The following is a 14,203-nucleotide window of genomic DNA, read 5'->3' on the forward strand; positions in this document are numbered from 1 at the left end:
CAAAATGTGACATCTAGGATTTAGCCGTTAGCACAATGAGTGGTGTTCAGCATCTGGCAAAACACCAAACGCTCCTCTTCACGAATACCTTCTACACCTAGCAATACACAGTCTAATCTCTTGATAGTTGCAAGCCCTTGACACCCTTCAGCAGTTTCCTCGGAATATCTGCAAGCGGCTGCTGGAAATTAAAGTAAGAAGGTAAGAAGCTCCATTCTGATCGACTGTTGTCTGAATTCCCAAAGAGGACTCAGGTCCCGGCTGAGTCTTGGATCCTCTCAAGGTGTCTGCTTGTCATTTTAAGGGCGCCACAAGGAGGTCATAATGTTATGGCTGATCGGTGTATTTTGTAATAGTGTAGATCCACAAAGAGTTGACATTTTCTTCCCATCTTGACCAATCACACCAACATTTTTGGTCTTAACTGAAGCTAAAACGTGTTTATAAGCCTGAAACTAACTGACGTGTGAGCACAATAAACGAATATCGAGATCCAAACACACGCCTTAAACAGAAGTGGTCGATCCAGAACTCGTACTCCAAACCTGAACGGACATGACCCACGCGGCATACCAGGCAAATGTACAAGGCAGATACTGGTGCACGCCCATTGACATTCCTGCTCGGTTTTATGACGTACAGATGAGGGAAGCACCACCTGATAGGTGTGACTGTGACAAGGGCTGGGGAGAGGCTACACTCCAGGACTACAAGTCAAACTGTTTAGGATTTTTGTAGCTCAAAATAAACTGCAGACTTGAACGGGTAGTAATGGCATCGTCTCACAGCGAAGTGGAGAAGAACCTCAAGTGCTCCATCTGTTCGGAGTTCTTCACTGATCCGGTGGTTCTTTCATGTTCTCACAGTTTCTGTACAACTTGTATCAACAGGAACTGGTCTGAAAGGGGAGCGAGGGAATGTCCTCTTTGCAGAAAAAAAAGTAAACACGCTCCTTGCAAAAGCCTGGCCATCAAGGAGATATCTGAGGCAGTCATGAAGAAACGCAGGATTTTTAATGAAGGAGAGGTGTGTGGGGTCCACGGTGAGAAGTATGAGCTCTTTTGTACTTTTGATCAGAAGTTGGTGTGTTTGAGATGTGTATCTGACCAACATCAAGATCACAACTTCTGCTCCATCAGCAAAGCTGCCGAGGATCACAGGGTAAAGTGTTTATTGATTCCACCAACTTAAACGTTTCCATGCAGAGACTTCAGACTCGACTCGGACTCGTTACAAATGACTCTGACTCGACTCATGACTCGGAAAAAAAAGACTCCTCAGTTCACTTCATTTGAACATTCTCGTTACCTCTGGATTGGAATCTCACTTAAAATGGTGGAGTACCCTACGTAGTGCACTTCACAGTAACAGATAATGTGAATGGAACGTTCCTACAGAATCGGTGCTGATGGTTGAAAGACGCTTTCTGAACCAATCAGAGCTTCTGATTGTAATTGTTAGTAAGAAATGCTGTTATTTGCATTTATTCGGTTTGCGTCACACAGATGACGTGGTAATGAAACGCTCGAGCGGCTTTCTAACCACTTCCTGTTTTACTTCACGACCAGGAAAAGTTTGGAGGTTTTTAATTATAAGCACATTTACAAAATAACGGATTCTGTTCCTAATGGGACGCACGCTTATAAATGTAATAGCATCTGGAAGAACAGAAGCTAAGGTAAGCAGCGGTTATGATTGTTTTTGCTGTGTTTGGGATTTTGGCCGCTGTGCCGTGATTTATCGAGCGCTTTTGTTCTGTAATGAAAACAAAACGTATCAGCTGAAGCTTTTAACCGGAACCTTCTTGTTACAGAAATTACATTCATTTACACAATGAGGAGGAAAGTAAAGACACGAAGTAAAACGGCTAAATACACTCGCTAATCTGTTGTTGTTTTTAGCTGAACTTACAGATTATTTCTTTATTTCTACGCTACATTTTGTGTAGATTATATTGACTCTGACTTGACTCGGACTCTAGCATAAAGACTCGTGACTCGACTCAAATTCTATTTACTGTATTTAACATATTGGGGGAAAAAAAATCATAATCATAATCAATTCTACAATAAAATATAAAATTAATTGTGGTATTATTTTATTATTTTATCAGTTGAGATTTTTGGCTCTTGTACTAGGCCTAGGGCTTTTCTGGATGTTTCTTTTATACCAAATTATCAGTTCATCACCTGTGTACATTTTATTTATTCATCTCTTTTAGAATAAGCTTCGACAACCACTGCTTGAACTTCAGGCCAAACTGACAGAACTGAATTCTAAAGCTTCGTCTCCTCACATGTTGACGGTCCTCCACGTATGTAACGTTTCTATTTCTGTAAATGACCCATCTAGGAAAAAAGAAAAACCCTATAAATTGCATCTTTCCTTTATTTTCTTTATTTGTCTAGAAACAGACCCTGGAAATCGAGAGGCAGATGAGACATAATTTTTACAAGCTTCGTCAGTTCCTCCTGGAGGAAGAAAATGTTAGAATAGCTGCACTGAAGAATGAAGAGCAGGAGAAACGAGGCAGTATAAAGGAAAAGATGAAAGAGTCATCTTCTTCTCTGTCTGAGCGAATACGTAAAATCAAAGAAGACATGAAAGGAAACGAAACTTTATTCTTACATGTGAGCATTCTAATGTTTTTACACAACCCCAAAATCAGAAAAAGTTGGGACAGTAAAGCATTTACCACTTTGTAATGTTGTCGTTCCTTTTCACCACTTAAAAGAGGTTTTGGCACCGAGGAGACCAAGTGATTTAGTGTTTCAGCTTTTATTCTCCTCCACATGTTTTCTATTGGGGACAGATCAGAACTGCAGGCAGGCCAGTCCAGTACCCATACCCTCTTCTTCCACAGCCATGCCTCTGCAATGTGTGCAGCAGGTGGTTTTGCATCGTCTTCCCTGAAAAAGACGACGTCTTGAATGTACTTTTCTGCATTAATGTTGCATCACAGAGTGTAAATGACCTTTACCAAGGGTACTGACACACCCCCATACCATGACACACCCTGGCTTTTGGACTTGTTGCTGATAACAGTCTGGATGTTCCTTTTGGTCTTTCCAAAAAAAGCAAACCATGATCACAATCACCTGTTTCACAATCACATCATTATTAAATTTTTTTCACCTCATTACCAGCCCTAAATTGCCCCTGTCCCAACTTTTTTTGGAATGTGTTGCGGGTCTGAAATGCAGGATTGAAGGTTTATTAATACATAAAATGAAGTTGAGCAGATAAAAGATGAAATATCTTGGGTTCTGCATTTTTATTTAATTTTATTTAATTTTCCACACTGTCCCAACTTTTTCTGATTTGGGGTTGTAGATAGTTTGCTAAATCTGGTAATTTTTTTCATGTAATATAATTTAAAGACTAATTGCAAATCACTGTTTTTTGTTTTGATTAGCATGTCTTTTTCTAGCATTGGGGTTGTAAGAATCTCTCAAATTCTGATCTCTTCTCTTTTTCAGAACTTCAGAGATATAGAGAACAGGTACATTTCATTCATCCGTGTAGTAGTTCATGCTAAAGGAAGTTTATGATGTCTGACATGTTTTGTCATTTTGAATTTCAGAGCTAAGCTAGCAGTACAAGATCTACAAACCGATTCAGGATCCATGATGGATGCAGCCAAACATTTGGGCAACCTGAAATTCAACGTGTGGGAGAAGATGAAGGGCGTCTGTCCTTACTGTGAGTAGATTTTACATTGTATAAAAAAGTTTTTATAATTTTTTTATGAAAATACAAAATTCCTGAAAGTAATTTCTTGTTTTTGTTTGTTTGTTTCATTAAAAAGATTCAGTCATTCTGGACCAAAACACCAAAATTCCTTCCCTTGATGTACATCCGAATTTAGCTAGCATTTCATGTTGGCCACTGGCCTGTTTAAGCTTCTCCGAGGGAACTCGCTGGCATATCCTGGGCTCAGAGGGGTTTGACTCAGGAGTCCACAGCTGGCAGGTGGAGGTTGAAGGCTGTATGAACTGGGCTGTTGGAGTTGTTAATGAATCTGTCAAACTAACGCAAAATCCACTGGATTGTCCTTTAATGGTTTATGATATCAATGGTAAATGTTCATGGAGTTCAGCGGCTTATCAGGTTAAGAAAGTGCGTGTAGTTCTGGATATGGGTAAAGGCCTGGTAATCTTCAGTGATCCTGACAGGAATACAACTTTAAGAACGTACAGACACAAATTCACCGAGAAAATGTACCCTGGTTTTTATTTACTGAGCACAAGCGCAATGATGATTCTACCGTCCAAGGTTTCAGTGTCTGTACAGTCAGTAGGGTTTTAGCACAAGCAGTTCATCACTTTCTTATTCCTTAATTCTTGTTTGTACTGTTTTTTGTTTCTGTCTGCATCATTTCTTTTTTATACTGTGGTATGATACACTACCAGACAAAAGTTTGGACACACTTGATTAACAACGCCAGTCCACCCCTGCTGAAATCAGGGTTTCGATCTCAGATGGTTGGGAGTCTACACAGACATCACTGGCTGTGTCTAAGTGGGGTGTGGCCGAGGCCTGTCCAGGGTGTTCTTTCCTTGCACCCAGTGTTTCCCAGTGGAACCTGAACTGCCCCGCTCCTGACTAGGAAAGAGATAAATGCAATTATTGGTCCCCCTACAATCTGTTCACTCATTTATTTATTATTTGTGGATACGGGCATTTTATTTATACGTTTCTCTTATATTTTTACTTATTTTAGCCTAATTATGATTTTTTCTTTCCTGTTGTTGTGCATGGGTGCCAATATATCTGCAGCTGACTGTAGAATTAAATTGTTTGTAATTTTAGATAATTATTAATATTATTTTATGTTTCTTGTGTTTGTGTAATTTAATACATTTTTTGTGATTAAATAAATAATTTGTTGAGTGAAACTTGTAGTGGGACAATTTATTATATTTTTCAAAAATTGCTGGTCTTTTGATATATTTTTCAAAAGAAAATTATTTAAAAAAAATTAAAAATAGTAGGGGGTTAGGGTTAGGAGTTCAGGTTAAGGTTTGGGGTTAGGAGTTAGGGTTTGGGGTAAGGCTTAGGGTTTGGGGTTAGGAGTTAGGGTTTGGGTTAGAGTTAAGGGTTTGGGGTTGATGTTAGCTGTTTGATAAAAATGATGACTGGACTGTTTCCTATCTCAATCAGGATACAGCGATGGCTGATGTACATTAAAAAATAAAGACACACATGCTCAGATCTTTCAGTGAGTTTAATTCAGACTGAAGGAAGCATCAGTACCAAACGAGGGTTCCTGCTGATCCAGGATCTCCAGGATCTGCTCCGTCACCCTGAGCTTGTGTGTGTGTGTGTGTGTGCAACACTAAAAACAAGGAGTATTTACACTGTGGTGCAACAAAGCAAGAAAACAAGTACAAAAATATCTAAAAACATCTCCAGAACAAATATAAAAGCTCCTAAAAGTAAAAAAAACAATGAAAGTGCTCTCTGATAAAATCAGTTTTATTGTGCTTACGTTCCGGTCCAAACGTCAGTGGTCGGATCATTTTACTAGCTTTGAGATTGGAAAGACATCCTTGAGTCCCCTGTGGTCCACATAAGGGTCCATAAGGGCCACATAACCTTCCTAGAGTTGGGAATCCAGCCACATTGGGTCACTGAACAAGAAGGGTCTTGGTCCCGAGGGTAAGAAAGAACCCAGTGGTCACTCTAGGGGTGTAAAGAACTGTGGTTCAATGGGACAAAAATTGAACTCTTTGGACAGAACTGCAGATCACCTATAGTAAAGCCGATGGTGGCATCATGCCATGTGGGTACTTCTCAACGGCAGGGACAGGGAGATTGGTGAGAATTGAGGAACACCTCCTATACAGTGCACTGGGGTGGCAGTTCACTTTTCAACTCAAACTGACCCGAAGCATACAGCCAAAACAACACTAGTAAGGCTTTAGGACATTCAGGTCTCTGATTGTCCTAGAGTGGTCTGACCGCAGACTAGACTTGCCCACCAACCAGTCTGAGAGAGGATGAAGAATGGGGTAAATTGCCTGGAGTTCTCTGTGGTTGACTCTGACGTTTGGACCTGACGGCACATTTAAACGTAAGATGAAAGAACAAATAACAAACAAAAAAATAAAGTCACTGTTGGATCCATTTAGAGGATGCATAACTGGATTCTGGATCGTCCTTCCATTTGATCTTTTTACTTACAATACATTCTAAAAAAATAATAATAGTTATATAACATTCCAATGCGTCGTAGATAGCGACCGAAAAAAAGTGCAGGCGTCGAGTTCTCGTCCCTGTTGTGCTCTTGGAGTGTTGAAAAGAACTTCCGAGTTGTTCGGGGAGCTGGTCTTGGTTGGCTTTTCATCCGTCATCCCAAAGTACCCTAAACATCTTACCAACTGATTACCAACCGTTCAGCTTTAGCGCAAAATGTGAAATCTAGGATTTAGCCGTTAGCACAAACACCAAACACTCCTCTTCATGAATACCTTCTACACCTAGCAATACACAGTCTAATCTCTTGATAGTTGCAAGCCCTTGACACCCTTCAGCAGTTTCCTCGGAATATCTGCAAGCGGCTGCTGGAAATTAAAGTAAGAAGGTAAGAATCAACTGTTGTCTGAATTCCCAAAGAGGACGGAGGTCCTGGCTGAGTCTTGGATCCTCTCAATGTGTCTTCTTGTAATTTTAAGGGAGCCACTGTCGCCAACAAAGGTTGCTGTGAACTTGCTTTAAGACGATGTCCATTTAACTTGACTTCCCAGGTGTGTATTCCATGTCTCAGTGACTGTGATGCTAAAATAATTGGGTTAGGATGATGGGCAGAGCCGAGGCCCGTGTACAGACAAAGATCTGAGCAATGGGTGAGGATCGTTTTGGGTCTTATGAGTGTTTCTTGAGTTCTCATTGGCTGCAAGGTAGAACTAGTTGTTTCCCGGGTGTTCCCTTTGGCTCGATAGAAGGAACATCTTGCTCTGGTTGTGTTCATACTGGCAGTCCAATGATTTATGATTAGCTTAATGTAGGAAGTGGATATTTCTGAGTATATTGGTGTTGGCTGGAGGTAAATAGGAGGTGTTTCTGGATGGAAGACAAGTCCTCATGGAGCCAGTTTTTTGGCTCTTCTTATTGAAGTGACTGGACCTAAGTAGTAGGCATTTCAGGTTTGTTCTTTGTTCCATTGGCTAGGTAGAAGCTGGTGTTCCTGGGACCATCAATGAGCTTGGTACCAGGAGGCGATTCTTAGTCTGTTCCCATCTGGTGGCTTGGAAGAACTTGGAAGTCCTTCTAGGTCAACGTCAACTGGCTCAAGAGAAAAACGAAGTAATTCTGGGTGTTTTTCCATTTTTAGAAGTGGGCTATAAAAATAAAGAGCGCTTCTGTCTGCGTTCCCATTGGTTTTATTGGCGCAATGGAAGACTCATGGTTTCTGGATCTTCTTCCACTGGTTGGATGGCAAGAACGGGCGGTTCTGGGTGTGTTCCCTTTGGCCAAGTGATGGAAGTTGTAGCTCTTGAGGATATTTGTAATGCGTGACAGGTCCGTCGGTTTACAGGAACTCTGGCAGAGTCAGATAGAGCTTAAACTGGTGGCGTGGTCGGGGAGGTTGTCAAATCTGGGACTCCCCTGTGCTCGGAGCACTCCGAAGAGGTCGCTGGAAAGGTAGAAATTCTAATATTAGGGATGTACCTATCGGACTAGGTGGCATTGATGTATCTTAGCGGTTAAGGTACTACGTCTAGCGTACCTGGCTGTTGCTGGACTGGTTGGAGCTGAAATCGGAGTATCTCTTCTTCTGTGATTTACTGGAGCCGCCACAGAGCTTCCTGTATTCCTCTCGTACCTGTCGGGACAAACGGAACATGTCAGGTCAACATCCAGCTCGGTCCGTTCTAACCGGACGAAGATCTTTAGACTGTGGACCAGCGTCCAGATACTTTGCGGAGGTGTTTACATGGCAATCTGATTCAGGGTTAAAGCGCAACATTTGGTTTGGGGTCTTCAACGCCGTGTATGAACCCTGGGTAGTAGCCCGAGGCGCCTGTACAGAAGTGGAGGGACATGGAGATCGGCGAGTGACTCTCCGTGAGCAAGACCGACCTCAGGCGTCGATCCACCGAAGTACAGGTGGATAAGAAGGGGTCGGTGGAGGGTCTAGGGTTGCAGTTAGGATTGAGACTAGGATTTAAGGCAGTAAGCCACATCTGTTTGTGTTTGTTTGAGAGTTGTGCCCTACCGATTTGCTCATGAGGCATTACCAGGGTGTGTCATGGTATGGGGGTGTGTCAGTACCAGGGTGTGTCATGGTATGGGGGTGTGTCAGTACCAGGGTGTATCATGGTATGGGGGGGTGTCAGTACCAGGGTCCGTCATGGTATGGGGGCGTGTCAATACCATGGTGTGTCATGGTATGGGGGTGTGTCAGTACCAGGGTGTGTCATGGTATGGGGGGTGTCAGTATCAGGGTGTATCATGGTATGGGGGTGTGTCAGTACCAGGGTGTGTCATGGTATGGGGGGTGTCAGTACCAGGGTGTGTCATGGTATGGGGGGTGTCAGTACCAGGGTGTGTCATGGTATGGGGGGTGTCAGTACCAGGGTGTGTCATGGTATGGGGGCGTGTCAGTACCAGGGTGTATCATGGAATGTGGGCGTGTCAGTACCAGGGTGTATCATGGAATGGGGGTGTGTCAGTACCAGGGTGTATCATGGAATGGGGGTGTGTCAGTACCAGGGTGTATCATGGAATGGGGGTGTGTCAGTACCAGGGTGTGTCATGGTATGGGGGCGTGTCAGTACCAGGGTGTATCATGGTATGGGGGTGTGTCAGTACCAGGGTGTATCATGGTATGGGGGCGTGTCAGTACCAGGGTGTATCATGGAATGTGGGCGTGTCAGTACCAGGGTGTGTCATGGAAAGGGGGTGTGTCAGTACCAGGGTGTATCATGGTATGGGGGCGTGTCAGTACCAGGGTGTGTCATGGAATGGGGGTGTGTCAGTACCAGGGTGTATCATGGTATGGGGGTGTGTCAGTACCAGGGTGTATCATGGTATGGGGGCGTGTCAGTACCAGGGTGTGTCATGGAATGGGGGTGTGTCAGTACCAGGGTGTATCATGGTATGGGGGTGTGTCAGTACCAGGGCGTATCATGGTATGGGGGTGTGTCAGTACCAGGGTGTATCATGGTATGGGGGCGTGTCAGTACCAGGGTGTATCATGGTATGGGGGTGTGTCAGTACCAGGGTGTATCATGGTATGGGGGTGTGTCAGTACCAGGGTGTATCATGGTATGGGGGTGTGTCAGTACCAGGGTGTATCATGGTATGGGGGGTGTGTCAGTACCAGGGTGTGTCATGGTATGGGGGTGTGTCAGTACCAGGGTGTATCATGGTATGGGGGCGTGTCAGTACCAGGGTGTATCATGGAATGTGGGCGTGTCAGTACCAGGGTGTGTCATGGAATGGGGGTGTGTCAGTACCAGGGTGTATCATGGTATGGGGGCGTGTCAGTACCAGGGTGTGTCATGGTATGGGGGTGTGTCAGTACCAGGGTGTATCATGGTATGTGGGCGTGTCAGTACCAGGGTGTGTCATGGTATGGGGGTGTGTCAGTACCAGGGTGTATCATGGAATGGGGGTGTGTCAGTACCAGGGTGTATCATGGTATGGGGGCGTGTCAGTACCAGGGTGTGTCATGGTATGGGGGTGTGTCAGTACCAGGGTGTATCATGGTATGGGGGTGTGTCAGTACCAGGGTGTGTCATGGAATGGGGGTGTGTCAGTACCAGGGTGTGTCATGGAATGGGGGTGTGTCAGTACCAGGGTGTATCATGGAATGGGGGTGTGTCAGTACCAGGGTGTATCATGGTATGGGGGCGTGTCAGTACCCTTGGTGATGCAGCATTAATACAGAGAAGTACATCGAGATCTTAGAAATATCTCATGCTCATCCTGTCTGTAAAAAGGAATTATTTGCATATTCCATGCTGTCCCAACTTTTTCTGATTTGGGGTTGTAGGTGCTGGGATAAAATCCTCAATGGTTCAATATTTATGTACTTAAGTTTCGGTAAATAATGTTATTCAGGGTAGAATAGTGTATCATGTACTCTCATTTTAGTACCTTTATTTCTGGAAGTGTGGCTTGAGAAGCGAGAGCTTAAAAGACGTACGATTGTCGTGACGGTTCAGAGACGTCCTTATAATTTAATGGGACGCCTGCGCCTTTAAGCAGCAACTGTTGACATCGTAGTCATGGCAGCTAACTTTGACTTTTGACTAAGAAGCCACGTCACGTTTACATTTTAACGGCGGCGTAAAGTCAGTAGCGTAAACAATAATAAATAGACCTTAATTCTCTTGTAATCCGATACAGAAGCATTGTGTGTAAGTAGTGACGTTTATATTCTCAGTTGTTTGTAAATGTGTAGCGAGTACGCTACAGCACTTCAGTTACGAATTAAATACGGTTGTTACCGCTACTATAGCAATGCTACCTCGTTAGCGCTATTTTACGTTTGGTTAAATTTCATATTGTAATAGATGTAACACTGAACTAAAGCTGCCTGCACTGTATTACGTTTATTGTTTGTATTGTTTGTATTTTGTCGTTTTACTCCATTCTGATGCTCACAGTGTATCACACACCTGGGAAGAGAATAAACCCGACCGAACTGTGTTCTGGAGTCTGTCTGTCTGTCTGTCTAGCTGACAAACTTCTCTTAAAACACCCGTAAAATCGACAGTACATAAACTGCATCTCTTACAACGCATGCCGACTTTGTGACCTGCAGCGACAACATCTCGCCACTAGATGATGCTGAGAAATATTTACAAATCATCCCAAAATGCACAAGATTCTCTTCAGTTATGCAGAAGGAGGAAATTTAATGAAAGATGTGAAAGTGAATAAAGCGGTGCGTGTCTTGTGTTATGAGGCGTATCTGTGGTAAAGGAGGACAATATAAATGTAAATATACATTATAAATATACAGAACTTTAATTTTTAAGACTAAGACTAAAAGTGGTCTAGTAGGTTTAGTAGACCTTCTAATACATTCAATCAACCAATTTAACTTAATTTACAAGTCAAACAAGACTACACACTTCCACTGCTGTTTTACTTTTGCTTTCATTTTTGTAAAAGTGAAACCAAACCAAGGAAGCATTTCCTGGAATTCCACAGTATAATTCCACCATGGACCTGAACAGGTAGTAATGGCGTCGTCTCACAGCGACGTGGAGGAGAACCTCAAGTGCTCCATCTGTTTGGACTTCTTCACTGATCCGGTGGTTCTCTCATGCTCTCACAGTTTCTGTACAAGTTGTATCAACAGGAACTGGAATGAAAGTGAAGCCAGGAAATGTCCTCTGTGCAGAAAAAAAAGTAGACACGCTCCTTGCAAAAGCCTGGTCATCAGGGAGATATCTGAGGTGGTCGTAAAGAAACGCAGGGTTTTAAACGAAGAAGAGGTGTGTGGAGTCCACGATCAGGAATGTGAGCTCTTTTGTACTGATGATCAGAAGCTGGTTTGTTTGAAATGTGTATCTCAGGAACATAAAAATCACAACTTCTGCTCCATCAGCAAAGCTGCCAAGGATCACAGGGTAAAGTATTTATTCCACCACCCTAAACAGTCTGAGATGAAGGACAGAACTAGTTTTTAAGGCTTCTCATTCAGAAAGTTTAAAAGATAAGACAAACTTTGTAGATTATTGTCATATAAAACCCCATAAAGTATCAGAAAAAAAAACAGTTAAATGCCATGATGATATTTTACCATGATTTTCTTTCATCCAAAGTTTCAGTGCATGTAAGTAAAAATGCAGGTCTCAATTCTAATTAATGTAATTGTCTTTAATCACTTGCATGTCTAGGTCAGTTCCCTCTGTCTGTGATGGTTGTTGATCACTCATTATAATAATCCCTTTAAGTTGGTTAGAACTTGTGAGAGCTGTCTTTGCTCTTTCGTATCTTTCGTATGCTAAATAAGCCAGATGGTCTCCCTAACTTTGGGGAGAGACACCCTTGTTTAGACCTTGATTATGATAATAATGCCATTGAGTGCAGCTACGTAAAACCAGTCACAATTGGGTCCATGCTGAAATTCTTACACTGTTCAACGTTGGTTTTGGCTTTGCCCTTTACACAAAAAGATTTATCTGAATTCTCCCTCATTTAATATTCCTACGGACTGTAGATGGTTGTAGAAGTGCCTCACAATTGTTCATAAAGTTAAAGATCATTTCCACATCTCTGCTTTTTGTTTTTATTTGCTTTTATTTATCTTCTTAGCTTTTCAGTATTGGGGTTGTAAAAAAATTGTACGTAAGTAAGATTAAGGATGAATGAGACTATATTAGACTTTCATCCGTTTTTACATAAACAGTGGAAACCTTTATCCAAAGTGCTTTTTCACAGGGGTAATACGGATGATGGAGAACTATTTTTAATTAAATGTCTCAAATGTCTTGTTTGTTCTGTAAATGTAGAGTAAATGTAATGTATGTAATATATGTACATGCTCACTTATATTATATTTGACTAATCCCTAACACCTTGATCTCAGAATCAGCTTCAACAACCCTTGCAGCAACTTGAGACTAAACTAGCAAGACTGACTTCTAAAACTGTGTCTCCTCACATGTTCACAGTCCTGCAGGTATGTGGTGTTACTGTGCACCTAGGAAAAAGAAATCCTGTAAATCACAGACACTGACTTTTCGCTTTTATTCTAGGATCAGACCCTGGAAATTGAGAAGCAGATAAGAGATGAGTTTAAGAAGCTTCGTCAGTTCCTCAAAGAAGAAGAAAATGCCAGAATAGCTGCACTGAAGCAGGAAGAGCAGGAGAAACGAGTCAGGATAACAGTAAAGATGAACGAGTTGTCTTCTTCTCTGTCTGAGCGAATACGTAAAATTAAAGAAGACATGACAGGAAATGAAACTTTATTCTTACATGTAAGCATTCTGATGTTTTTAAAGATAGTTTCTCAAACCCAATTACAAAAGAAGTTAAGAGAGAGGGCTGGCCGATAACAGAGCTGAGATTTAAACTCCCTATTGTGTTCTAGCTATACTTTTGACCAGTAATCATGTATCTCTCAAATTCTAATTTTGTCTAATTATTTTCTATTTTTTCAGAACTTCAGAGACATAGAGAAGAGGTACATTTCATTTATTTGTGTAGTAATTCATGCTGCCATAATAAGTTTATGATTAAGATGATATCTGAGATATTATCGTGCATTTCAGAGTCATTATGCCAGTTCCAGATCCAGAAATTAATCCAAGATCCAGGGTTGATGCAGTCAAACATTTGGACAACCTGAGATTCAAAGTGTGCAAGAAGATGAAGGAAGCCCATCCTAAGTGTGAGTATATTTTTATATTGCATAAGTTATTTTTATATATTCTAAAAATATTTCTAAAAATAAATTCTTGTTTTTGGTTGTTTGTCTTTCATTAAAGGATTCAGTAAGTCTGGACCAAACGACCAAACTGTCCAACTCCCTCCCACCTCTCCCCCCTCTTCCATCCCTAACATGCTTTCCTTCCATTCCCAGCGATAGATATCCAGGGTTGTCATGGTGGACCTGGACCAGCCCCGACCCTGACCAAGAAAGAGCGGTTGATAATAATTAAGTGAAATTATTATTTTATGTAAAAAAAAATTTTATTTATAAGAGTTGAGATAAATGCAATTATTGGTTGCCCTACATGCACTCTTATTAACAAATATAGCAGCAACTGATATAATTATTTATTTTGTTCGTTCATGTTATTTATTTATTATTTGTAGATATGGACTTTTTATGTATACATTTCTCTTATATTTTTACTTATTTTAAGCTAATCATTGTTTTCCTTTCCTGTTGTTGAGCATGGGTGCCAATATATCTAGAGCTGACTGTAGAATTAATTTATTAATTTATTTTCATAATGTTCCTGGTACATTAGAATGAATTATTTAATAAATATTTAGTGATTAAATAAATTATTATTGAGTGAAACTTGTCGTGAGAAAAGTTATTATGTTTTATTATAATTGTTGGTCTTTTTGATACATTTTTAAGAGAAATTTAAATGAATAAAAATAGTAGATGGTTGGATTTAGGAGTTAAGGTTAGGGTTTGGGGTTAGGAGTTAGGGTTAAGGTTTAACGGTTAGGTTTAAGGGTTAGAATTTAGGGTTTGGGGTTTGAGTTTAGGGTTTGGGGT

The 14,203-nt window shown here is 41.5% G+C and overlaps 2 protein-coding genes across 2 annotated transcripts; both read left to right on the forward strand.

The window, feature by feature from the left end:
- Positions 1 to 771: 771 nt before the first annotated feature.
- LOC134328507 (E3 ubiquitin-protein ligase TRIM35-like) lies at positions 772 to 6,709 on the forward strand. Its single transcript, XM_063009598.1, has 7 exons — positions 772 to 1,161; positions 2,222 to 2,314; positions 2,409 to 2,630; positions 3,480 to 3,502; positions 3,584 to 3,702; positions 3,809 to 3,988; positions 6,678 to 6,709. Exons 1-7 carry the CDS (start codon positions 772 to 774, stop codon positions 6,707 to 6,709), a joined length of 1,059 nt encoding a protein of 352 aa, XP_062865668.1.
- Positions 6,710 to 11,201: 4,492 nt separating this feature from the next.
- Positions 11,202 to 13,143, forward strand: LOC134328508 (E3 ubiquitin-protein ligase TRIM17-like). Its single transcript, XM_063009599.1, has 4 exons — positions 11,202 to 11,481; positions 12,639 to 12,646; positions 12,723 to 12,868; positions 13,128 to 13,143. Exons 1-4 carry the CDS (start codon positions 11,202 to 11,204, stop codon positions 13,141 to 13,143), a joined length of 450 nt encoding a protein of 149 aa, XP_062865669.1.
- The last annotated feature ends 1,060 nt before the right edge of the window (positions 13,144 to 14,203 follow it).

The sequence above is a fragment of the Trichomycterus rosablanca genome, chromosome 15 (assembly GCF_030014385.1).
Source record: "Trichomycterus rosablanca isolate fTriRos1 chromosome 15, fTriRos1.hap1, whole genome shotgun sequence".
In the NCBI taxonomy this organism is placed as follows: domain Eukaryota; kingdom Metazoa; phylum Chordata; class Actinopteri; order Siluriformes; family Trichomycteridae; genus Trichomycterus; species Trichomycterus rosablanca.